Source organism: Pelodiscus sinensis, chromosome 21 (genome assembly GCF_049634645.1).
Source record: "Pelodiscus sinensis isolate JC-2024 chromosome 21, ASM4963464v1, whole genome shotgun sequence".
Classification (NCBI taxonomy): domain Eukaryota; kingdom Metazoa; phylum Chordata; order Testudines; family Trionychidae; genus Pelodiscus; species Pelodiscus sinensis.
The window spans coordinates 1,563,118-1,585,713 of NC_134731.1; the positions used below are offsets into that span (position 1 = coordinate 1,563,118).

The 22,596-nt window shown below is 74.0% G+C and overlaps 2 protein-coding genes across 2 annotated transcripts; one reads left to right on the plus strand and one right to left on the minus strand.

Moving 5' to 3' along the window:
- The first annotated feature begins 5,685 nt into the window (after nucleotides 1-5,685).
- LOC142819221 (adenine phosphoribosyltransferase-like) lies at nucleotides 5,686-10,397 on the plus strand. Its single transcript, XM_075904510.1, is given in 6 exon segments — nucleotides 5,686-5,721; nucleotides 5,723-5,809; nucleotides 6,209-6,302; nucleotides 6,440-6,586; nucleotides 8,200-8,295; nucleotides 9,813-10,397. Coding segments are annotated over 6 exon segments (618 nt in total). The 3' UTR covers nucleotides 9,971-10,397.
- On the minus strand, nucleotides 10,313-22,358 carry RAB34 (RAB34, member RAS oncogene family). The gene is given in 12 exon segments (XM_075904508.1): nucleotides 10,313-10,832; nucleotides 11,115-11,222; nucleotides 11,523-11,613; nucleotides 11,823-11,904; nucleotides 13,043-13,094; nucleotides 13,670-13,734; nucleotides 14,710-14,811; nucleotides 15,141-15,156; nucleotides 15,159-15,205; nucleotides 19,304-19,395; nucleotides 19,717-19,860; nucleotides 22,157-22,358. Coding segments are annotated over 12 exon segments (1,053 nt in total). The 5' UTR covers nucleotides 22,343-22,358; the 3' UTR covers nucleotides 10,313-10,764.
- Between the last annotated feature and the right edge of the window lie 238 nt (nucleotides 22,359-22,596).

Consider the following 22,596-nt stretch of genomic DNA (forward strand, 5'->3'; position numbering starts at 1 on the left):
CCCGGCACTGTCCATGCACAGCCTGCTGAAGCCCATGGGGCTGCGGAGCCCAGCCAGCCAGAAGGCCAGATGCTCCAGCAGCTTCCAGCTGCACAGCCGGAGCAGCAGCTGCGGCACATCCGGGACTGTCCGTCCAGCCCAGGAGGAGATCCTCGCTGGTACGTCCCCAGCAGGTGCCTGAGAGCCGGCCGGAGCCTCGCTGAGCTGGGGGATCCGCCGCCCCATCGGCGTTCGGGGCCACGCCTGCCCGCGGGGGCCATCCAAGGCGCCGGCGGGGGGACCAGGCCTCTTTGCCTTGGGGGGGGCTGGGGCCCAGGCTGCAGGTGCAGGCGGAGAGGGGCAGACACTGACGCCCCTGCTTAGCGCGACCACAGTGCAGAAAAGGGGTATTTGTGCGGGACCCTGCACAGAGGGGTCTCCCAACCCAAAGCCCCCAGCCCTTGGGAGGGTCCTGTGGTGTGCGGGGCGGCGCCCAAGCCATGTGCTCCCCACCGTGGGGCAGCCCTGGGGTGCGGGACGGTGCCCGAGCCGTGTGCTCCCCGCCGTGGGGCAGCCCTGGGGTGCGGGGCGGCGCCCGAGCCGTGTGCTCCCCGCCGTGGGGCAGCCCTGGGTGCGGGGCGGCGCCCGAGCCGTGTGCTCCCCGCCGTGGGGCAGCCCTGGGGTGCGGGGGGGCGCCCGAGCCGTGTGCTCCCCGCCGTGGGGCAGCCCTGGGGTGCGGGGGGGGGCGCCCGAGCCGTGTGCTACCCGCCGTGGGGCAGCCCTGGGGTGCGGGGGGGGGCGCCCGAGCCGTGTGCTCCCCACCGTGGGGCAGCCCTGGGGTGTGGGGCGGCACCCGAGCCATGTGCTCCTCACCGTGGGGCAGCCCTGGGGTGTGGGGCGGCACCCGAGCCATGTGCTCCTCACCGTGGGGCAGCCCTGGGGTGCGGGGCGGCGCCCGAGCCGTGTGCTCCCCGCCGTGGGGCAGCCCTGGGGTGCGCGGCGGCGCCCGAGCCGTGTGCTCCCCGCCGTGGGGCAGCCCTGGGGTGCGGGGCGGCGCCCGAGCCGTGTGCTCCGTGGCCCATGTCCTGGCCCTGTTTCCTGCTCCGCGAGTGCTAGATTCCTGTCACTCTCCTCTTGCCAGGTGCCGCCCCACGAGCCCATCGCCGAGCACCCCGATGAGGACTGTGAGCCCCCCGCAGGCCCTGGCCCAGCTCCGGGGGCCTGCTTTGCCAGGGGCCCGGCCGAGGCCCTGGCTGTGGGCCCAGTGTCCCAGCAGCGCGTGCCGGGCGGGGCCGGGGGGAGCTATTAAATGCCAACGTTCCAGGTTCCCTGTTCGCAGGGCTGGGCTCTGCTGCTACGGGGAGGGCGGGGGGGTGGGAGCGGGGGCGGGGGGGTTACCCCAGAATTCAGAGCCGTCCCCGGGACTCCAGCCTGAGCGAGCGGCTCCGGGGCCTGGGCTGCAAACAGGTGGGGGGGCAGGAGAAGGGCCCTGGCCCAGCCCCCGGGGCTCACCACAGACTCCAGTGTGCGACCGGGCCTTGTGGGGCCCTGCAGCGAGCGCCACGCACGCCCCAGCTCAGCCCCCTCAGCCCAGCGCCTCCTGGCACCGCCCGGCCGGCAAAGCCCCCGTGGAATGCGCAGGGCCAGGCCGGGGAGCAGCCGCTCGGACGGGGAGCGGCCCGGCCCCTCGCTGGGGGAGGCTGGCCCAGGTGGGGGTGAGGCCCAGGGGGGGGCGGCGTGGCGGGGGCTGGGCGCTAGGGGGGGTATGAATGTGGGTGGCCCCACACACCTTTGTGCAGCTGTCCCCAGTGCCCGGGACCCGCCAGGTTCCCCCTGCTCAGCCACCCCAGCCTGGCTATGTGCCCCCTGGCACAGCAGCACCTGGGCACCCCCCCCGCTGCCATGGGGGCCGGGCTGGGCCCAGAGCGCTGAGCCAGGGGCCTGCTCCGTCCAGTCGCTCGGGGCTGGCTCTGCGCCTGGCACAGCAGCAAACAGCAGGTCCCCACCGGGGGCACCCGCCTGCACCAGGGAAATGCCCGGGGGAGCAGGCCAGCTGGTCCCAGGGTGCTGCCTGCCTGGAGCCCAGGGGCGGGCTGATGCCAAGCTGCTGTACCAGGCATCAGCTGTTTCCTCCGGACACCCGAGCTGCCATGGCAGGCCTGGGCCCTCTGACCAGTCCTGCGAGGCAGGCGGGGGGGCAGATGCCAGGCGGGGGCAGAGGGCAGGACCAGGCAGGCAGGTGGGTAATTTTTCCCCCATCACCCTCTGCTTTTGACCCTCAGCTCTGGGGAGCCCCCTGCCCGTCTCCCCGCGCTCAGCACAGACCGCCCGGGCCGGCAGCCGGCAGGGTGTGGGGCTTTCCTGGCTCTGGGGCCTCCGTCCGCTGGCCCACTGCTCCCCACGGCCGTAGAGGGTGTGGGGCCAGCGAGCCAGCATGGGTGTCAGGGCCAGGCTCTATGGCCGCCCAGGTGGCTGCTGGGTAGGGCTGGGGGCTTAGCCGGCAGGGGCTGCGCTACCTTCGCACAAGCCCTGCAATGCAGCGCGCCAGCCGGGCCCTGCCCCACCCTGAGCTCGGGCCCCCAGCCGTGCTGTGCAGGTGAAATTGCCGGGGAGCGCCCTGCCAGTGTCCGGCCGCCAGGCCCCCGGCCCAGCCCTTGCACAGGCGGCTCCTCTGTGCCAGCGCAAACCCTTCAAAGCCTGGGCCCTGCCCCACCCTCATGCCAGGCGCCGGGCTCGCCTCTGGGGAGAACCGGAGGGGTGGGGCTGGCTGGGCTCAAGCACCCTGACTCCCAAGGGTGCCCGCTCTGGGCTCCACCTGGAAGCTGGGCACGAGGAGGCCCCAGGCGCTCCTCCGGGCTGCGTGGCTCCGTGGGGCTGGGCCTACAGGGTCAGGGCCCCGCCAGCCCGGAGTGTCACTGGCGTCTCTGCAGGGGCCCACGGGAGGTGCCCTGCCCCTCATCAGCGCGTCTCTAGGCCTGCCCCAGCGTGCGGGAGGCTCCGGGGAGTCAGGCCCCGGCTCCGAGAGCCACGGGGCCGCCTGTCCACTGCAGCTAAGCGAGGACGCCTCCCAGGAGGGGCCACGGGGCTCCACGCCCAAGCCCAGCCCAGCCAGGCGCCGGAGCCGGGGAGATGTGCCTGCTCTCGCGGCTCACCACCTGCGCCACGGCAGCGAACTGGCCAGCACACGGCAGGGGAGGAGCCCCATGGAACCGGGCGACCCCACTGGCCTTGGGGGCTGACCTGGCCGGGGCCGCGGGAGAAGCAGCCGTGTGCGGCGTCCGGGGGAGCGGCGGGGATGCCGGAGGGTGAGTAGCTCACTCAGGCTCGAGCAGGGGGCCGGCTCCACCTGCCAGGAGCCGAGCCCTGCCCCTGCGGGAGCACAGCAGCTGGGAGCCGGCAGGGGCCCGGGAGCTCCCCACAGGGCTGGCCCTCCCACTGGGGGCTTGCCAGGCCCTTCCCTTTGGTGGCCTCCCCCTTCCCGCGGGCCCTGGGCGCCAGGCTTGCCGGAGGCGGAGGTGAGCTGCTCTGTGAGCTCAGGGGTCTTGGGCCCCGGCCAGCGAGGGGCTGAGCTTCTCCAGCTTGTCGCTGTCTGTGATAGGAGCTTCACTCACGTCCAGCTGCACTTTGGCTGGCCTGGGACGTGGCTGAGGCCTGCGGGCGCTGGGACGGGCTGCAGCAGAGACCAGGCGAGTACCAGGCCAGCGTGGCCCCCGCGCAGGGGCATTGCCTGGGCTCCTGCGTGGGACTGCGAGCGGGAGGGGAGAGGCAGCGGCCACGGCAGGCGTGGAGGGTGGGTACGGCTGGCCCCAGGCACAGGGCTGCAGCACAGCTACCTCCAGGGGGCCCTGCCGCACTGCATGGATAGCGGGGACAGCAGGAGGGGGACAGTGGGGGGACAGCAGGGAGGGGAAGGGGAGGGGAAGAGGAATGGGAAGGGGGAGGGGAAGGGGAAGGGGAACGGAAGGGGAGGGGAATGGGAAGGGGAGGGGAGGGGAAGGGGAAGGGGAAGGGGAAGGGGAAGGGGACCCTCCCCTGCCTGACTCCATCTTCCTCGTGCTAACCAGCAGGAAACTTGAACATGAAAGCTGCCTCCTTGCGGAGCTTTGCATGTGCCCCCAACATGCAGGATTGTTACCGTGGGGCCGTTCGCGAGCGCTGGGCACCGTCGGGTGTCGCCGTGGGGCCGCTCGCAGGCGCTGGGCGTCGTCGGGTGTCGCCGTGGGGGCCGCTCGCGGGCGCTGGGCGTCGTCGGGTGTCGCCGGTGGGGCCGCTCGCGGGCGCTGGGCGCCGTCGGGTGTCGCCGTGGGGCCGCTCGCGGGCGCTGGGCAGCGTCGGGTGTCGCCGTGGGGCCGCTCGCGGGCGCTGGGCAGCGTCGGGTGTCGCCGTGGGGCCGCTCGCGAGCGCTGGGCGCCGTCGGGTGTCGCCGTGGGGCCGCTCGCGGGCGCTGGGCAGCGTCGGGTGTCGCCGTGGGGCCGCTCGCGGCGCGTGGGCGCCGTCGGGTGTCGCCGTGGGGCCGCTCGCGGGCGCTGGGCAGTGTCGGGTGTCGCCGTGGGGCCGCTCGCGAGCGCTGGGCGCCGTCGGGTGTCGCCGTGGGGCCGCTCGCGGGCGCTGGGCAGCGTCGGGTGTCGCCGTGGGGCCGCTCGCGAGCGCTGGGCGCCGTCGGGTGTCGCCGTGGGGCCGCTCGCGAGCGCTGGGCGTCGTCGGGTGTCGCCGTGGGGCCGCTCGCGGGCGCTGGGCAGCGTCGGGTGTCGCCGTGGGGCCGCTCGCGGGCGCTGGGCGCCGTCGGGTGTCGCCGTGGGGCCGCTCGCGGGCGCTGGGCGCCGTCGGGTGTCGCCGTGGGGCCACTCGCGAGCGCTGGGCGCCGTCGGGTGTCGCCGTGGGGCCGCTCGCGAGCGCTGGGCGCCGTCGGGTGTCGCCGTGGGGCCGCTCGCGAGCGCTGGGCGCCGTCGGGTGTCGCCGTGGGGCCGCTCGCGGGCGCTGGGCAGCGTCGGGTGTCGCCGTGGGGCCGCTCGCGGGCGCTGGGCAGCGTCGGGTGTCGCCGTGGGGCCGCTCGCGGGCGCTGGGCGGCGTCGGGTTGTGAGACGTAGGTGGGGGGGCTGTACACTCCTGTAGCCCTGAGTCCACTCTGTGGGGCAGTCACTGGTTGCTGAGTGGGCTGTGGGTGACCCCTACTGGCCGGTGTCTGTAAGCGCTGCCCAAGGGGAGTCTCACCTGGCCGGGGAGGGGGAATTAGAGAGGAAGGGGGGCGCTCCCTGGGGGGATGGGTGTTCTGTGGCTTTGAGAAGGGGCAGTCGGAGTGTGGGGGAGCATGGAGGAAGCAGACGAAAACCAGTCTGGGGGGCTCAGGGGCCTGTGAACCCCTCCCCCAAGGGCGCTAGGGCTGTCGGCCTGTCCTAGGCCTGCATCGAGCCTACGCTGGGCTGGATCTCGGAGCAGCCCAGCCAGGACACAGAGCAGCTGGATTCTGCTCCAGGCTTCCTGCCAGGAGCCAGCTCAGCCCCAGCGTGGCTCCTCCCGGCTCCTGTCCTGCTGGGGGGCTGCTGAGGGTCGGGGGGGCTGGGGGCCCCCAGCTCCCCACACCCAGGACACTGCACTGCAGCGAGCTGCCTTGCTGGGAGGCCGGCGCCGGGCCCGGTGAGCCTCTCCCCTGGGGCGCTGGGCCCGCCGTGCCAGGGCACTCAGGGCCGGCTCTTCTTCCCGCAGTTCATGGACCTGTGGCGTGTGCCCGCCAGACGAGAGCGGGGGCTGGTACTTAGCGCTCATGGCCCCCAATGCCAAGGGCCCCAGTTATGCTTGGCTGGACCCCTCCAGGCTGTACTGCCACTGGCAGGTATGCCCCCGGCCGGAAGGATTCTGGGCCCATGGGCGTCCCTTGGGGGGGATCCAGCGTGAGGAGAGCCTGGAGGGCACCCTGCCCTAGCTGAGCCCCACGGCGATTGCTGCACGTGTGGGCAGGCCTGCCATGGCACCAGTGTCCCACGGGCCAGTGAGGGAGGAGGACACCTGCAGTCCTGGGAGCCGGCTGCCCCGAGCAGAAGCGAAGGGGCCGCCGGAGCCCAGCGCCACGGCCCGGACGCTGCCACATGCTGGCAAGGGGAGCAGAGGCCTCAGGGCCGTGGCGTGGGCATGGCAGGGCCCTGTCCAGCTGCCCTGGCTTGGGGGAGTGACGCCTGAGCAGGGCTCTGCTCCGGGCCGGGGGCAGCAGTCACCAGGCTGGGCCTCTCCCCAGGGCCTGCAGGACTGCATCGCCGACCTGCTCCAGCCCTTCCACCACGACGCCATCGACCTCGTCGCTGGAATCGACGCCATGGGCTTCATCCTAGGTACCCGCCGCCCTGGGGGTGAGCTGGGGCGCGGGGACACGGGGCTGGGCTCTGGCTGACTGGCTGACTGCCCCCCGGCCTGAGCCCAGCCGCCCAGGGTGTGGGGCCGCTCACACCTCTGCTTGCCCTCGCGCCAGGCGCCGCCATCGCCAACACCCTGCAGAAGGGCTTCCTGGCCATCCGCAAAGCCGGGCACCTGTGCGTGGAGACCCGCTCGCAGCCCTACACCGACTACTCCGCCCGCCGCAAGCTCATGGAGATGAGGACAGACGCCATCCAGCCAGGTGAGGGGCCCAGCTCGCCGCCCCTGCCCCCCCTGGAGCTTCCCTCAGCACGGGGCCTGGCTCAGTGCCCCCCCATTGTCCCCCGCCCACCCCCCCGGAGCTTCCCTAAGCACGGGCCTGGCTCAGTGCCCCCCCATTGTCCCCCGCCCACCCCCCCTGGAGCTTCCCTCAGCACGGGCCTGGCTCAGTGCCCCCCCCATTGTCCCCCGCCCACCCCCCCTGGAGCTTCCCTCAGCACGGGCCTGGCTCAGTGCCCCCCATTGTCCCCCGCCCACCCCCCCGGAGCTTCCCTAAGCACGGGCCTGGCTCAGTGCCCCCCCATTGTCCCCCGCCCACCCCCCCGGAGCTTCCCTAAGCACGGGCCTGGCTCAGTGCCCCCCATTGTCCCCCCGCCCACCCCCCCGGAGCTTCCCTAAGCACGGGCCTGGCTCAGTGCCCCTCATTGTCCCCCGCCCACCCCCCCGGAGCTTCCCTCAGCACGGGCCTGGCTCAGTGCCCCCACCATTGTCCCCCGCCCACCCCCCCAGAGCTTCCCTCAGCACGGGCCTGGCTCAGTGCCCCCCATTGTCCCCCGCCCACCCCCCCAGAGCTTCCCTCAGCACGGGCCTGGCTCAGTGCCCCCCCATTGTCCCCCGCCCACCCCCCCAGAGCTTCCCTCAGCACGGGCCTGGCTCAGTGCCCCCCCATTGTCCCCCGCCCACCCCCCCGGAGCTTCCCTCAGCACGGGGCCTGGCTCAGTGCCCCCCATTGTCCCCCGCCCACCCCCCTGGAGCTTCCCTAAGCACGGGCCTGGCTCAGTGCCCCCCCATTGTCCCCCCGCCCACCCCCCCTGGAGCTTCCCTCAGCACGGGCCTGGCTCAGTGCCCCCCCATTGTCCCCCGCCCACCCCCCTGGAGCTTCCCTCAGCACGGGCCTGGCTCAGTGCCCCCCATTGTCCCCCGCCCACCCCCCCTGGAGCTTCCCTCAGCACGGGCCTGGCTCAGTGCCCCCCATTGTCCCCCGCCCCACCCCCCCTGGAGCTTCCCTCAGCACGGGCCTGGCTCAGTGCCCCCCCATTGTCCCCCCGCCCACCCCCCCAGAGCTTCCCTCAGCACGGGCCTGGCTCAGTGCCCCCCCCATTGTCCCCCGCCCACCCCCCCGGAGCTTCCCTAAGCACGGGCCTGGCTCAGTGCCCCCCCATTGTCCCCCGCCCACCCCCCTGGAGCTTCCCTCAGCACGGGCCTGGCTCAGTGCCCCCCATTGTCCCCCGCCCACCCCCCCTGGAGCTTCCCTCAGCACGGGCCTGGCTCAGTGCCCCCCATTGTCCCCCGCCCACCCCCCTGGAGCTTCCCTAAGCACGGGCCTGGCTCAGTGCCCCCCCCATTGTCCCCCGCCCACCCCCCCGGAGCTTCCCTCAGCACGGCCCCAGCAGCCTGGGTACCCCGTACCAGAGCTCCCAGCAGCGCCCCGCCCCCCACGGGCACCGTTACAGCAGCGCCCCGCCCTCCCATGGTCCCCCCGCCCCTCCCATGGACACCATTTCAGCAGCGTGCCCGAGCAGCGCCAGGCAGGAACGGCACGAGGGCGCCAGCGGGGCTGGGGAGATGCCCCCTAATGGAGCCCTCGCCCCCCAGGTCTGCGTGTCCTGCTGGTGGATCAGTGGGTGGAGACGGGGGGCACCATGCGCGCTGCCGTCCAGCTGGTGGAGCAGCAGGGGGGCGTGGTTGCAGGTAGGTGCAGCGTGGGGGGCAGGGGTGCGGGGGTCTCTGTGGGGCTGCCTGGAGCCAGCCCCCGGGGCAAGGCCACCGCTGGCCGTGGGGCAGCAGCGCGGGACGTCCTCTGCCCGGAATCCCCTTCTTTGGTTACCAGACTCTTGGGGGTAGCCCCCCCCCCAGGCCCGGGGCTGCTTCAGGGCGTCTGGCACCTCCCGGCTGGCGAGGGACCCCCCAAGGCTCCCCGGGACACTCCCAGGCTGGCCCTGCTGCCCCCCATGAGCAGGTGGGACAGGAGGCCCCATTGTCAGCGGGGGCCAGGGGGCTCCAGGAGTGGTGCGGAGGCCATTCACCCGGCAGGCTCCAGCCCTGGGAGGAGAGCTCCGCTGGCGGAGGGTTTGCCAGGCAGGAGGGGCTCCGCTGAACCGGGCCCTGGGCGTCGGAAGGAGCAGCCAGCAGCAGCCCCCGAGCACAGGAATTGCCCCCTTTGCCACTTGGGGAAACTGAGGTAGTGATGCAAAGCCTAGCACCATGTAGCCCTGAATGGGTGGGTGCCGTGTTGTCCTGAACTTGGGGGGGGGGTGGGCAGGTGCTGCCTCGTGCCGTGTTACCCTGAATGGGGGGCGGGTGCTGCCTCGTGCCGTGTTACCCTGAATGGGGGGGGGGAGCGGCCTCGTGCCGTGTTGCCCTGAATGGGGGGGGGAGCGGCCTCGTGCCTTGTTACCCTGAATGGGGGGCGGGTGCTGCCTCGTGCCGTGTTGCCCTGAATGGGGGGGGGAGCGGCCTCGTGCCGTGTTGCCCTGAATGGGGGGGGGGAGCGGCCTCGTGCCGTGTTACCCTGAATGGGGGGGGGAGCGGCCTCGTGCCGTGTTGCCCTGAATGGGGGGGGGAGCTGCCTCATGCCATGTTGCCCTGAACGGGGGGGGGGGGGCGGGTGCTGCCTCGTGCCATGTTACCCTGAATGGGGGGGGAGCGGCCTCGTGCCGTGTTACCCTGAATGAGGGGGGGGAGCGGCCTCGTGCCGTGTTACCCTGAATGGGGGGGGAGCGGCCTCGTGCCATGTTACCCTGAATGGGGGGGGAGCGGCCTCGTGCCGTGTTGCCCTGAATGAGGGGGGGGGAGCGGCCTCGTGCCGTGTTGCCCTGAACAGGGGGGGGGGGCGGGTGCTGCCTCGTGCCGTGTTGCCCTGAATGAGGGGGGGGGAGCGGCCTCGTGCCGTGTTGCCCTGAATGGGGGGGGGAGCGGCCTCGTGCCGTGTTGCCCTGAATGAGGGGGGGGAGCGGCCTCGTGCCGTGTTGCCCTGAATGAGGGGGGGGAGCGGCCTCGTGCCGTGTTGCCCTGAATGGGGGGGGGAGCGGCCTCGTGCCGTGTTGCCCTGAATGGGGGGGGGAGCGGCCTCGTGCCGTGTTGCCCCTCGGCAGAATATCAGCTTTGCTGGGGCAGGATCCGGCCTGTCCCCCCATCATGCCCGGCGTGGGGGTCCCTGGGCGAGGGCGCAGGCTGTCCGTGAGCCCCGCTCTGCTCTGTGTCCCCAGGTGTGGCAGCCGTCTGCATCGAGGACAGCGAGGGCGGCCGGTGGCTGCAGGAGCGTTACAAGTGTTCGCACTGCGTCCCCCACCACCTGATGCCCCAGTTCAACAGCCACTGGCTGGAGTCCTTCCAGGACGCGGGGACCTCGCCCGGCCAGGCATAGCGCCACCTCCGGCCTGCCACCGCACCTCGGACCACGGCCCCTGGGGCTGACCAGCCCCTGCCCCCCAGCAGTGTTCCCTCGCAGAGGGTCAGCCTCCCCCGGCCGCTCACTCAGCACAGCTGCCCCACAGTGCCCTCCGCACGGCTGCCTCCCGCGTGCAAATCCAGCGCCCTGCCTGCAAGCCTGCGCCAGCCTCCCCCGATCTGCCTCGGCCAAAGCGCTGGATGCCGGCCCTGCTGCCGACGCCCCCCAGCCGCTGCCGTGGGCCTGGGGATGCCCTCCAGTGCCACCCTGGGGCGCCCTGTGTCCAGCCCACGCCGCTGCACCTTGCCTTGCTTTGGAAAGCGTAGAAAATCGGGTTTATTACATAGCCTCAGAGCCGGGAGGCCTCTCCCCCTGCCAATTACACACTGATTTGCATAGTGAACGAGCTTGGGAGGTCTCTTCCCTCTGGCTGCAGGCAGCAGGGTCTCTGGGGCAGCGGGAGGGGGCACGTCGCAGCCTGCAGCTCCTGCTTCACAGCTGGCGTTCGGGGGCTCCGCAGCGGCCGAGTCGCTCCATTAGCCCAGGGGGTGGAGCACAGGGACCCGGCTCTGCCCCAGCCCGCAGGGAACAGCTGGGTGTCTCCGTCGCCCCGAGGCGGGTCCGGGCAGGGAGCGGGGCAGGCCTGGCACCCAGCCGGTCTGGCTGAGCCGTGGTGCGGAGCCGTCTGGGACCTGCCCGCGGAAATGGCGGCAGCTCTTTGGTAGCGCAGGGGTCGGTGCACGTGGCGGGGCGGGCGGGGCCGGCCTCCCCTAGCGGCAGCACTTGGCTTTGCTCCTCTGTGCCGGCAGGTACAGGTCGCTCTCCTTGCCCTGGAGCTCTGGGAAAGCAGCAACGTGCCGGGATGGCCAGCGAGCCCAGCCACTCAGCAGCCCAGAGCCCTTGGCCCGCGGGCACCGGGGGAGCTGGCTGTGACTCTCAGCTCAGCGCCCAGGGAGGAGCCACCGCAGAGAGCCCAGGGCTGCTCTCGGCCCCACGGGCCCCCTGGGGTTGGGCAGGGTGGGGCGGAAGCCTGCCCCTCCCCTGCTCCGTGGTCCCCCAGCCCGGCGCTCCCCCCCGCCCGTGGGGCCGATCCCAGCACCCTCGCGGCCCCAGTACTCACGCACGACGTCCCCGATCTTCCTGGCGCTGCTCTTCTCCAGCTCGGCCAGCACGCTGCTCTCGAACGTCAGCGAGGCCACGCGGAAGAAAAACTCCCGCACGTTCTCGCCTGCCCGGGGAGAGGACGCTGAGGCCGGGATGGGCCGGGCGCTGGGGCACACGCGGGGCGCACGGGCTGCGGCGTGGCCCTGCCTGCCCGAGGAGCGACACGCCCGGGGCGATGCCACGGTGGGGCAGAGGGCTGAGGGGGGTTGAGGTGTGGCCTGGGCAGCGGTGGGGCGGGGGGGGGGTCAGACCCCAGTGATGCCAGCAGGGAATCTGGGGCGAAGCGTCAGCCCTGGGGGTTAGAGAGGCAGCAGCCAGGGGCCCGTCTCCCCGCTGGCCCCACCAGCCAGGCAGGGGCACTCACCGGTGAGCGAGGACACGGCCCAGTACTCCGCCTGCATCTCCCTGGCCACCTGGAGGGCGTCTCTCTCGATGAGGCTGTACCGCGCCGGCGGCTGCGGGGAGACGGGGGTCACCGCGGGAGCCCAGGGGCCGCCCTGGCGGGACAGACGGGGGGCCCGGCAGCTCCAGGGCAGAGAAGGACCCCAGGGCTCTGTCCGGGGAGTCGGCTGCACCAAGCTCCCCCGGGCCGTGGGTTGGCCCCAGGCTGTCCCCAGCGAGCGCCACTGGGCTGGGAGGGGCCGGGGCGGGGGCCCCCACTCACACTCAGATCCTTCTTCGAGCCCACCAAGAAGAGGATCACGTTGGAGGGGTCGTTCTCCTTCAGGGCGTCGGCCAGCCACTGCCTGCCGGGCGAGAGCGGCCCTTAGCCGGGGAGGCAGGCAGGGCCCTGGGCCCGAGACGGCAGCAAACGGCCCCCTGGCGCAGCTTCGCCCCTGGGCCTGCACCCCACCCCCACGCCTTGACTTCCCGCCTGGTCTCCCTGGGCCTTGAATAACTCACCACGGGCCGAAGACGCTGGGCCTCCCCATCCCCCCGGGCCTCCCCATCCCCCCCCGGGCCTCCCCCCATCCCCTCCGGGCCTCCCCACCCCCCGGGCCTCCCCCATCCCCCCGGCCTCCCCCCATCCCCTCCTGGGCCTCCCCATCCCCCTGGGCCTCCCCATCCCCCCCGGGCCTCCCCCATCCCCTCCGGGCCTCCCCATCCCCCGGGCCTCCCCCATCCCCCCCGGGCCTCCCCCCATCCCCTCCTGGGCCTCCCCATCCCCCCCCGGGCCTCCCCCCATCCCCCCCGGGCCTCCCCCCATCCCCTCCGGGCCTCCCACCCCTCGGGCCTCCCCATCCCCCCCTGGGCGTCCCCCATCCCCTCCGGGCCTCCCCATCCCTCGGGCCTCCCCATCCCCCCGGGCCTCCCCCCATCCCCTCCGGGCCTCCCCATCCCTCGGGCCTCCCCATCCCCCCGGCCTCCCCATCCCCTCCGGGCCTCCCCACCCCTCGGGGCTTCCCCACACCCCCCAGGCCTCCCCATCCCCCCGGGCCTCCCACCCCTTGGGGCCTCCCCACACCCCCCGGGCCTCCCATCCCCCGGGCCTCCCCCCATCCCCTCCGGGCCTCCCCACCCCTCGGGGCTTCCCCACACCCCCCGGGCCTCCCCATCCCCCACCGGGCCTCCCCCCATCCTCCCGGGCCTCCCCATCCCCCCCAACCTCCCCATCCCCTCCTGGGCCTCCCCATCCCCCCGGGGCCTCTCCATCCCACCAGGCTTCCCCACCCCCTGCAGCCTCCCCATCTCCCTGGGCCTCCCCACCCCCCGGCAGAGCTCTAGGAACACCCCCTTGTCAGAGTCAGTTCCACACACTGCTCCCCACCTGGCCCCTGGGCTCTGCCGGCGGCACCCTCCCCCCCCCGGCATCGGCCCAGCCCCGCCCGCCCGCTGTCGTGGTGCCCCCCAGCAGTCCCCTGGCCCGCGGCGGCGTGGCCGTACCTGGTGTGTGCGAGCGATGCCACGTCGTTCACATCGAACACAATCACAATGGCTGGGGAGAGAACAAGATGAGGTGAGAGACGGGAGGTGGCAGGACCACGGGGTGCTATGGCGTATGGCGGGGACGCTGGTGGGGCTGGGGGGGTGTTACCGGGGGACGCTGGCGGGGTCTGGGGGGGTGTTACCGGGGGACGCTGGCGGGGTCTGGGGGGGTGTGTACCGGGGGACGCCGGCGGGATCTGGGGGGGTGTTACCGGGGGACGCTGGCGGGGCTGGGGGGGTGTTACCGGGGGACGCTGGCGGGATCTGGGGGGGTGTTACCGGGGGACGCTGGCGGGGTCTGGGGGGGTGTTACCATGGGGATGCTGGCGGGGTCTGGGGGGGTGTTACCGGGGGACGCTGGCGGGGTCTGGGGGGGTGTTTACCATGGGGACGCTGGCGGGGTCTGGGGGGGTGTTACCGGGGGACGCCGGCGGGGTCTGGGGGGGTGTTACCGGGGGGACGCTGGCGGGGTCTGGGGGGGGTGTTACCGTGGGGACGCCGGCGGGGCGCTGGGCGTTGCAACAGGCCACAGCGTAGGAGCAGGGTACAAGCCCCTGGCTCTCAGCCTCCTGGGCCTGGCCTCACCTTGGGCTCCACGGTAGTAGGTGGACGCGATGCACTTGAATCGCTCCTGGCCAGCTGTGTCCCACCTGGGGGGAGGGGGCAGTGCATTAGGGGGGGAGGGCAGTGCACTGGCAGGAGAGTGGGAGGGGGCAGCGTGTTAGCGCGGGGAGGGGGCAGCGTGTTAGCGCGGGGGAGGGGGCAGTGCATTACGGGGGGAGGGCAGTGCACTGGCAGGAGAGTGGGAGGGGGCAGCGTGTTAGCGCGGGGAGGGGGCAGCGTGTTAGCGCGGGGAGGGGGCAGCGTGTTAGCGCGGGGAGGGGGCAGCGTGTTAGCGGGGGGAGGGGGAGCACAGCGCGGTAGAGGGTGGGGAGGGCACAGTGCTCTAGCGGGGGAGGGGCAGCGGGTAGAGGGGGGAGGGCAGCGCTCTAGCAGGGGAGGGGCAGCACGGTAGAGGGTAGGGAGGGCACAGCAGTCTAGTGGGGGAGGGGCAGCGGGTAGAGGGGGAGGGGCAGTGGGGGAGGGGCAGCGCTCTAGCGGGGGAGGGGCAGCGCGGATGGGGGTGGGGAGGGCGCGGCGCTCTAGCGGGGGAGGGGCAGCGCGGATGGGGGTGGGGAGGGCGCGGGCGCTCTAGCGGGGGAGGGGCAGCGCGGATGGGGGTGGGGAGGGCGCGGCGCTCTAGCGGGGGAGGGGCAGCGCGGATGAGGATGGGTGAGGGCGCGGCGCTCCAGCGGGGGAGGGGCAGTGCGGATGAGGATGGGGAGGGCGCGGCGCTCCAGCGGGGGAGGGGCAGTGCGGATGGGGGTGGGGAGGGCGCGGCGCTCTAGCGGGGGAGGGGCAGCGCGGATGAGGGTGGGGAGGGCGCGGCGCTCTAGCGGGGGAGGGGCAGCGTGGATGAGGGTGGGGAGGGCGCGGCGCTCCAGCGGGGGAGGGGCAGCGCGGATGGGGGTGGGGATGGGCGCGGCGCTCCAGCGGGGGAGGGGCAGCGCGGATGGGGGTGGGGAGGGGCAGGGGTCCAGCGGGGGGGCAGGAGGCCGGGCACCTGGGAGGGGCCGGGGACTCACAGCTGCAGGCTGAAGGGGACGCCCAGCACCTCGAAACGCTCCATCTCGAAGTCCACCCCGATGGTCGCCTTGTAGTTCTTGTCGAACGTGTCCTTGCAGAACCTGCGAGGGGGGCGGGTCACCGAGCAGCCCCCCCGACAGGGCCAGGCCCTGGGGCTCGAGCCAGGGAGCCCCCTCGGGGGGGGGCAGCGGACACAAAGAAGCGGGGGGCCCATGGGGGTCTCCCGGGACGCTGACACGCCCAGCGCCCGCCCCGCCCCCCGCTCCGGCGCTCGGCCAGGCCAGGGGACACCCCACCGCCAGCCGGGAACGGTCTTGGGCACGAGGCGACTCCCCGTAGCCCCTTGGCCCACGTCTCCTGGCCCAGGCTGCTCCTGCCCCCCAGCCCCTCCTGGGCCCGGCAGCGCAGCCCCCCAGCCGGCTCCACCCACCTGTTGATCAGGCAGTCTTGCCCACTGACAGGTCTCCCACCACGATGATCTTGGAAATCTTAAACCTGGCGGAGAGAGCCGGGCACATGAGCTGTTCGCCCATCCACCCCGCCAGGGCCCGCAGCATCGCCTGCCTGGGGCTCACGGGCCCTGCTCCGGCTCCTTTCCGCACCCGTGTGCGGATAAACGTCTCACCCAGCGGGCGTGTGCAAGGTGCACCACCCGCAGGAAGGCGTGCCGCGGCCCCGGGCAGCTGTGGGCGCCCCACTAATCAGCCAGTGATTAATTGCCGGCGCGGCCGTCTCCTGGTAACCTCGGACACCCAGGCAGGCTCCATCTGCTCAGGGACTCTGGGAGCGACCCGCCCCTGCACTGCTGGCAACTACAGACCCCTGCGAAACCGGGATCTCCTCCCCTCTCCCCAGGCACCCCCTGCTCTGCCCCCAGGCACCTCACCCGCCCCAGGGCCCTGCCCCCAGGCACCTCACCCGCCCCACGGCCCTGCCCCCAGGCACCTCACCCGCCCCAGGGCCCTGCCCCCAGGCACCTCACCCGCCCCACGGCCCTGCCCCCAGGCACCTGCACCCCCCACGGCTCTGCCCCAGGCACCTCACCCGCCCCAGGCCCTGCCCCCAGGCACCTCACCCGCCCCAGGGCCCTGCCCCCAAGCACCTCACCCGCCCCACGGCCCTGCCCCCAGGCACCTCACCCGCCCCAGGGCCCTGCCCCCAGGCACCTCACCCGCCCCACGGCCCTGCCCCCAGGCACCTCACCCGCCCCAGGGCCCTGCCCCCAAGCACCTCACCCGCCCCACGGCCCTGCCCCCAGGCACCTCACCCGCCCCAGGGCCCTGCCCCCAGGCACCTCACCCGCCCCAGGGCCCTGCCCCCAGGCACCTGCACCCCCCACGGCCCTGCCCCCAGGCACCTGCACCCGCCCCACGGCTCTGCCCCCAGGCACCTGCACCCCCCAGCGGCCCTGCCCCCAGGCACCTGCACCCCTCACGGCCCTGCCCCCAGGCACCTGCACCCGCCCCACGGCTCTGCCGCCAGGCACCTGCACCCCCCACGGCCCTGCCCCCAGGCACCTCACCCGCCCCAGGGCCCTGCCCCCAGGCACCTGCACCCCCCATGGCCCTGCCCCCAGGCACCTGCACCCCTCACGGCTCTGCCCCCAGGCACCTCACTTCGCCCAGGGCTCTGCCCCCAGGCACCTGCACCCCCACGGCCCCTGCCCCCAGGCACCTGCACCCCCCACGGCCCTGCCCCCAGGCACCTGCACCCCTCACGGCTCTGCCCCCAGGCACCTCACTCGCCCAGGGCTCTGCCCCCAGGCACCTGCACCCCTCACGGCTCTGCCCCCAGGCACCTCACTCGCCCAGGGCTCTGCCCCCAGGCATCTGCACCCCCCACGGCCCTGCCCCCAGGCACCTGCACCCACCCCACGGCTCTGCCCCCAGGCACCTGCACCCCCCACGGCCCTGCCCCCAGGCACCTGCACCCGCCCCACGGCTCTGTCCCCAGGCACCTGCACCCCTCATGGCCCTGCCCCCAGGCACCTCACCCGCCCCAGGGCCCTGCCCCCAGGCACCTGCACCCCCCACGGCCCTGCCCCCAGGCACCTGCACCCGCTGCTCTGTCTCTCCAGCCCCTGCCAGTGCAGGCTGTGCCCTTTGTAAAGGCCTTTTGGAAGCCTCAGGGCCAAGCGCTGGGACGAGCAGTGGCAGAGTCACCCCAGTCGCGGGGGCCCAGCCCTGCAATGCTGGGGGGCTGGCGGGGCGATTCGCCCTCCAGATCAGGCCAGGGGCCAGGGCTTCTCACCGCTGTGCTGAGCCGCAGCCCAGAGCCCCCGAGTCTCTTGGGGCAGCACGTCCAGATTCCACCATCCCTGGGGGTGGCTCTGCTCTGGGCCCAGCTGCCCCTGCCTCCTGCTGGGAACCCACCTCCCTGCACCCTCCCGGCAGCAGCCGTGAGCCGCCAGGCCCGAGCTGAGCCTCTGTGAGAGCCAGCGGGCGGCAGGGCTGCCTGTAGCCCCCAGGGCCCCTGCTCCGGCTCCAGGCAGATCTCGGGCCAGAGCTCGTCTGCCCTGGGAACCTGGCCCAGCTGAGAGGCGCCTTCCAGAGGCACTAGGGGCCCCGGAACAAGGCAGGATCCCACCTCCTCCCCTGCCCACCTGCATTCCTGCAATGGGCGTCAGCTCCCGCCATGCTCCGGCATGCAGGGCTCTTCCAGAGACATGGCTGGGTGCACCCCAGGGTGCAGCTCTGTGTGCCCCACGCCCAGCCTGGCTCAGCCCCCTGCCCCACGCCCATCCCGGCTCAGCCCCCTGCCCCACACCCATCCCGGCTCAGCCCCCTGCCCCACGCCCAGCCTGGCTCAGCCCCCTGCCCCACGCCCATCCCGGCTCAGCCCCCTGCCCTGCCTGGCTTGGCTCAGCCCCCTGCCCCACGCCCAGCCCGGCTCAGTCCCCTGCCCCACGCCCAGCCCGGCTCAGCACCCTGCCCCACGCTCAGCCCAGCTCAGCACCGTGCCCTGCCCGGCTTGGCTCAGCCTCCTGCCCCACGCTCAGCCCGGCTCAGCCCCCTGCCCTGCCTGGCTTGGCTCAGCCCCCTGCCCCACGCCCAGCCCGGCTCAGCTCCCTGCCCCACGCCCAGCCCGGCTCAGCCCCCTGCCCCACGCCCAGCCCGGCTCAGCCCCCTGCCCTGCCTGGCTTGGCTCAGCCCCCTGCCCCACGCCCAGCCCGGCTCAGCCCCCTGCCCCACGCCCAGCCCAGCTCAGCCCCCTGCCCCACACCCATCCCGGCTCAGCCCCCTGCCCCCACGCCCGGCCCCGGCTCAGCCCCCTGCCCAGCCCGGCTCAGCCCCCTGCCCTGCCTGGCTTGGCTCAGCCCCCTGCCCCACGCCCAGCCCGGCTCAGCCCCCTGCCCTGCCTGGCTTGGCTCAGCCCCCTGCCCCACGCCCAGCCCGGCTCAGCCCCCTGCCCCACGCCCAGCCCGGCTCAGCCCCCTGCCCAGCCCGGCTCAGCCCCCCTGCCCTGCCTGGCTTGGCTCAGCCCCCTGCCCCACGCCCAGCCTGGCTCAGCCCCCTGCCCTGCCTGGCTTGGCTCAGCCCCCTGCCCCACGCCCAGCCCGGCTCAGCCCCCTGCCCCACGCCCAGCCCGGCTCAGCACCCTGCCCCACGCTCAGCCCAGCTCAGCACCGTGCCCTGCCCGGCTTGGCTCAGCCTCCTGCCCCACGCCCAGCGCGGCTCAGCCCCCTGCCCTGCCTGGCTTGGCTCAGCCCCCTGCCCCACGCCCAGCCCGGCTCAGCCCCCTGCCCCACGCCCAGCCCGGCTCAGCCCCCTGCCCCACGCCCAGCCCACCCTCCTGCTCCACGCCCAGCCCGGCTCACCCCCCTGCCCCACGCCCAGCCCGGCTCAGCCCCCTGCCCCACACCCAGCCGGCTCAGCCCCCTGCCCCATGCCCCAGCCCGGCTCACCCCCCTGCCCCACGCCCAGCCCGGCTCAGCCCCCTGCCCCACGCCCAGCCCACCCTCCTGCTCCACGCCCAGCCCGGCTCACCCCCCTGCCCCACGCCCAGCCCAGCTCAGCCCCCTGCCCCACACCCAGCCCGGCTCAGCCCCCTGCCCCATGCCCAGCCCGGCTCACCCCCCTGCCCCACGCCCAGCCCGGCTCAGCCCCCTGCCCCACGCCCAGCCCACCCTCCTGCTCCACGCCCAGCCCGGCTCACCCCCCCTGCCCCACGCCCAGCCCAGCTCAGCCCCCTGCCCCACACCCAGCCCGGCTCAGCCCCCTGCCCCATGCCCAGCCCGGCTCACCCCCCTGCCCCACGCCCAGCCCAGCTCACCCCCCTGCCCCATGCCCAGCCCGGCTCACCCCCCTGCCCCACGCCCAGCCCGGCTCACCCCCCTGCCCCATGCCCAGCCCGGCTCACCCCCCTGCCCCACGCCCAGCCCAGCTCACCCCCCTGCCCCATGCCCAGCCCGGCTCACCCCCCTGCCCCACGCCCAGCCCGGCTCACCCCCCCTGCCCCATGCCCAGCCCGGCTCACCCCCCTGCCCCACGCCCAGCCCGGCTCACCCCCCTGCCCCATGCCCAGCCCGGCTCACCCCCCTGCCCCACGCCCAGCCCGGCTCACCCCCCCTGCCCCATGCCCAGCCCGGCTCACCCCACTGTCCCTGTTCGCTGCTCCTGGCAGGCGCTGGTTACTTGGGGATGGAAGCTGGTGCGGGAATGGAGGGCGGCCTCTCTGTGAAAGCACTGGAAGGGAGCAGGCAGCCGGTGAGCGGGCAGTGGCGCCCCAGGAGCCCGGCTGGAGCAGCAGGGGCCCAACAGGGAGCCCAGGGCACACTGCCACTCGGCTTGCGGGGACCACACACGCAGCCTTGCTCCAGTCCCAGCCGAGTGCAGCCAAACGCCAGCAGCTCCTCAGTCTGGCTGCCAAGCCAAGCACGGCAGGACAAGCTGGGGAGAATCCGGCCCCCTCCAGCGAGCTTGGGCCCTTCCCGAGCTGACGCTCTTCCTCCCTGGCCCCCCCGCAGGTATCGATCCCCCCAGGCCCCTGCAGCCCTGCGTGCCCACCTGCGGCAGGTCGGCGACGACCCGGTCCCTCCGGATGGGGGCCAGCATGCTCATCATGTGGAGCCCGAGCCGGCCGGGGCGCCCAGGCACCCGCACTCGGCCAAGGGTTGAGAGAGGTTTCCTCCCCGTTGCTGGCGGCGCGTCCTGCAGGGAGAGAGCAGGGGGGGCGGGAGAGGGGGCTGCACCCTCTGCTCTGCCCAACCAGGCCACCCGCCAGGAGAGCGCCGCACAGTGGAGCAGGGGCAGCTGCCTCTGGCTCCCAGCCTGGAGGGTGGCTGCACCTGGCCCCCCGCGTCGACACAAATGGGCAGCCACTCAGTGCTCCATGAGCTGCTCTGCTCTGTCTGGGGGCCAATGGTCCCTCTCCTTATTACCCCCATGTGCGGAATAAACTGTGTTCTGTGCCCAAGGCATGTGTGACGGTGCACCACCAATAGAAGCAGGCTGCTGGCGGGTGGGCGCTCTGCCAGCCAGCTGGGCAGCCCCGAATCTCTCCTTGGTGGCTGCCCAGGGGACACTGCTGGGTGCCACACTGGCCTGCTCCAGCCTGCCTGTGCCAGGCTATGGAGACGTCCAGCCGTGGGGAAGGACGTGCCAGAGCCAGGCAGGCGACAGCTGCGCTCCCGTCGTCTCTCGAGCGGCCCCTGGGCTGGAAGGGGGACGAGGCTGCAGCCGCGCAGGGCGCTGGGCACGCGACAGCTCTTCGAAGGGCCCCCTGGCCCAGCCTTACAGCCGGCCGGCACCTGGGGGATCTCACATGGGCCCCCCGTGGGGCAGGGGCCGGGCTGGCCAGACCCATGCCCTGCGTGGGGCCCTGTGGCTCCCGGCGGGGTCCCTGGGCCAGCAGGGCGGGTCACTGACCACGCGGCTCGCTGGACAGCCATGGCACCTGGCCCTCGGCCTCCTTGTTTCTCTTCTGGCTGCCCCCTCCCCCCGCCTTACCCCCGATCTGCTGGGGGGCTCTGACCCCGGGCCCCAGCCTCCCCCCAGGCCCTGGCTAGCCCAGCTGGGGAAGGGCCCCAGGCCGGGCACTGCTCCACTGACGCCGGGGACCAGGCTCCGGGCAGGGAGGATGCATCTGGCCAGGGGCGGGCTCCTCGCGGGGGGGGGGGTCCAGAGACCCTTCCCCTCCCCCCCCCCCGCACCAGCGGCGCCTTCGGGCTGCGGGCAGACGGGGGGAGGGGCAGGTAACCTGATCCCCGGAAATTCCAGGGGCTGCGCCGGCAGCAGCCGGGCCGGGGAGAGGGGCCGGCGCACGTGGGGCAGAGACACCCCGGCCGGGCAGCCCCCTCCCCCCGGCAGCCCCCCTCCCATCCCCCCCCCCGGCCCGGGCAGCCCCCTCCCCCCGGCAGCCCCCCCCCGTCCCCCCCGGCCCGGGCAGCCCCCTCCCCCCGGCAGCCCCCCTCCCATCCCCCCCCCGGCCCGGGCAGCCCCCTCCCCCCGGCAGCCCCCCTCCCATCCCCCCCCGGCCCGGGCAGCCCCCCTCCCCCCGGCAGCCCCCCTCCCATCCCCCCCCCGGCCGGGCAGCCCCCTCCCCCCGCAGCCCCCCTCCCATCCCCCCCCCGGCCCGGGCAGCCCCCTCCCCCGGCAGCTCCCCTCCCCTCCGGCAGCCCCCCTCCCATCCCCCCCATCCTTGGCTGCCCCCTCCCTTCCGGCAGCCCCCCTCCCATCCCCCCGGCCCGGGCAGCCCCCCTCCCATCCTGGGCAGCCCCTCTCCCATCCCCCCCGGCCCGGGCAGCCCCTCTCCCATCCCCCCCATCCTGGGCAGCCCTCCCCTCCCGCCCCCATCCCGGGCAGCCCCCTCTTCCCTCCCCGGCCCGGGCAGCCCCTCTCCCATCCAGGGCAGCCCGGCAGCCCCCCGCCCCGCCTCGCCCGGGATGCCGGGGAGCGGGGCTGGCTCTCCCCCCCGGGTCCCCACTTGCAGGCTTGTGGCTCCAGCTCGTGTCCCCTCCGCACCTTCCCCGCGGCTCTCCCGCCCCGTCCCGTCCCGGCTCCTTCCCGCGACAGCTGCTTCTGGCTAATGACTCACAGGCCGAGGCTCCGGAGGAGCGGGGGGGGGGGGGCGGGCTGAGCCCCCCGCAGAGCATCCGCCCCCGTGACACCGGGCCCGCCCCGGGGCTCCGGCCGGGCATCCCGGCCCAGCGGCTCCCGCCCCGGAGCGGCCAGCGTGGCCGGGGGCGGCGCGGCACAAGAGGGTAGAGGCGGTGCTGGGGGGAGGCGCCAGGCAGGCCCGGCTGGGCAGCCCTGCACGGGGGGGGAGCTGCCCCGGCTGGGGTGGGAAGGCAGGGCCAGTGCTGCTCCCCAGGGGCCACAGCCCCCCGGCCCATGCCAGCCCCCAGCCTCACCCCGGAGCCCCCAGACGGGCATCTGGAAGCTGCCCGGCTTTGGGACCAGCCTGGCACATCTGGCAGCTCCAGAGAGGGTGCTGGGCGCACCTCACCTTGGCTGGGCCCAGCCTCCACATGGGTGGCAAGGGGGGCAGCGTTCCACTGGCCTGGCCAAAAGGGGAGGAAGAGCTCCGATGGAATGGTTGGCTCTGTGCCCCCCGGCGGCTCCTGGCCCATGGCCTGGCCTCTCTCCCATCAGCCTCTGCCGGCAAACCAAGCCCCTCTCCCCTCGCCTCCATCCTACTGCACAGGATGCTTCTGGCACCCGCACTGCTGGCTGTGGGTGTGCCGAGCCCAAGGCCCGAGGAAAGGGCCGGTCTGTTCCTGCGAAGGAGGCATGACAGCGTCCTGTTCAGGCAGGAGCCGGAGTTGAGGGAACGCCAGGGTGGGCCTGATTCTCCCCGGAAATGGGTGACATGATCATTATTGAGTCTTGGTGCAAAATGCTGCTCTCTCCTGGCAGAAGAGGGACAAACCCGAGTCTTGTACTGCA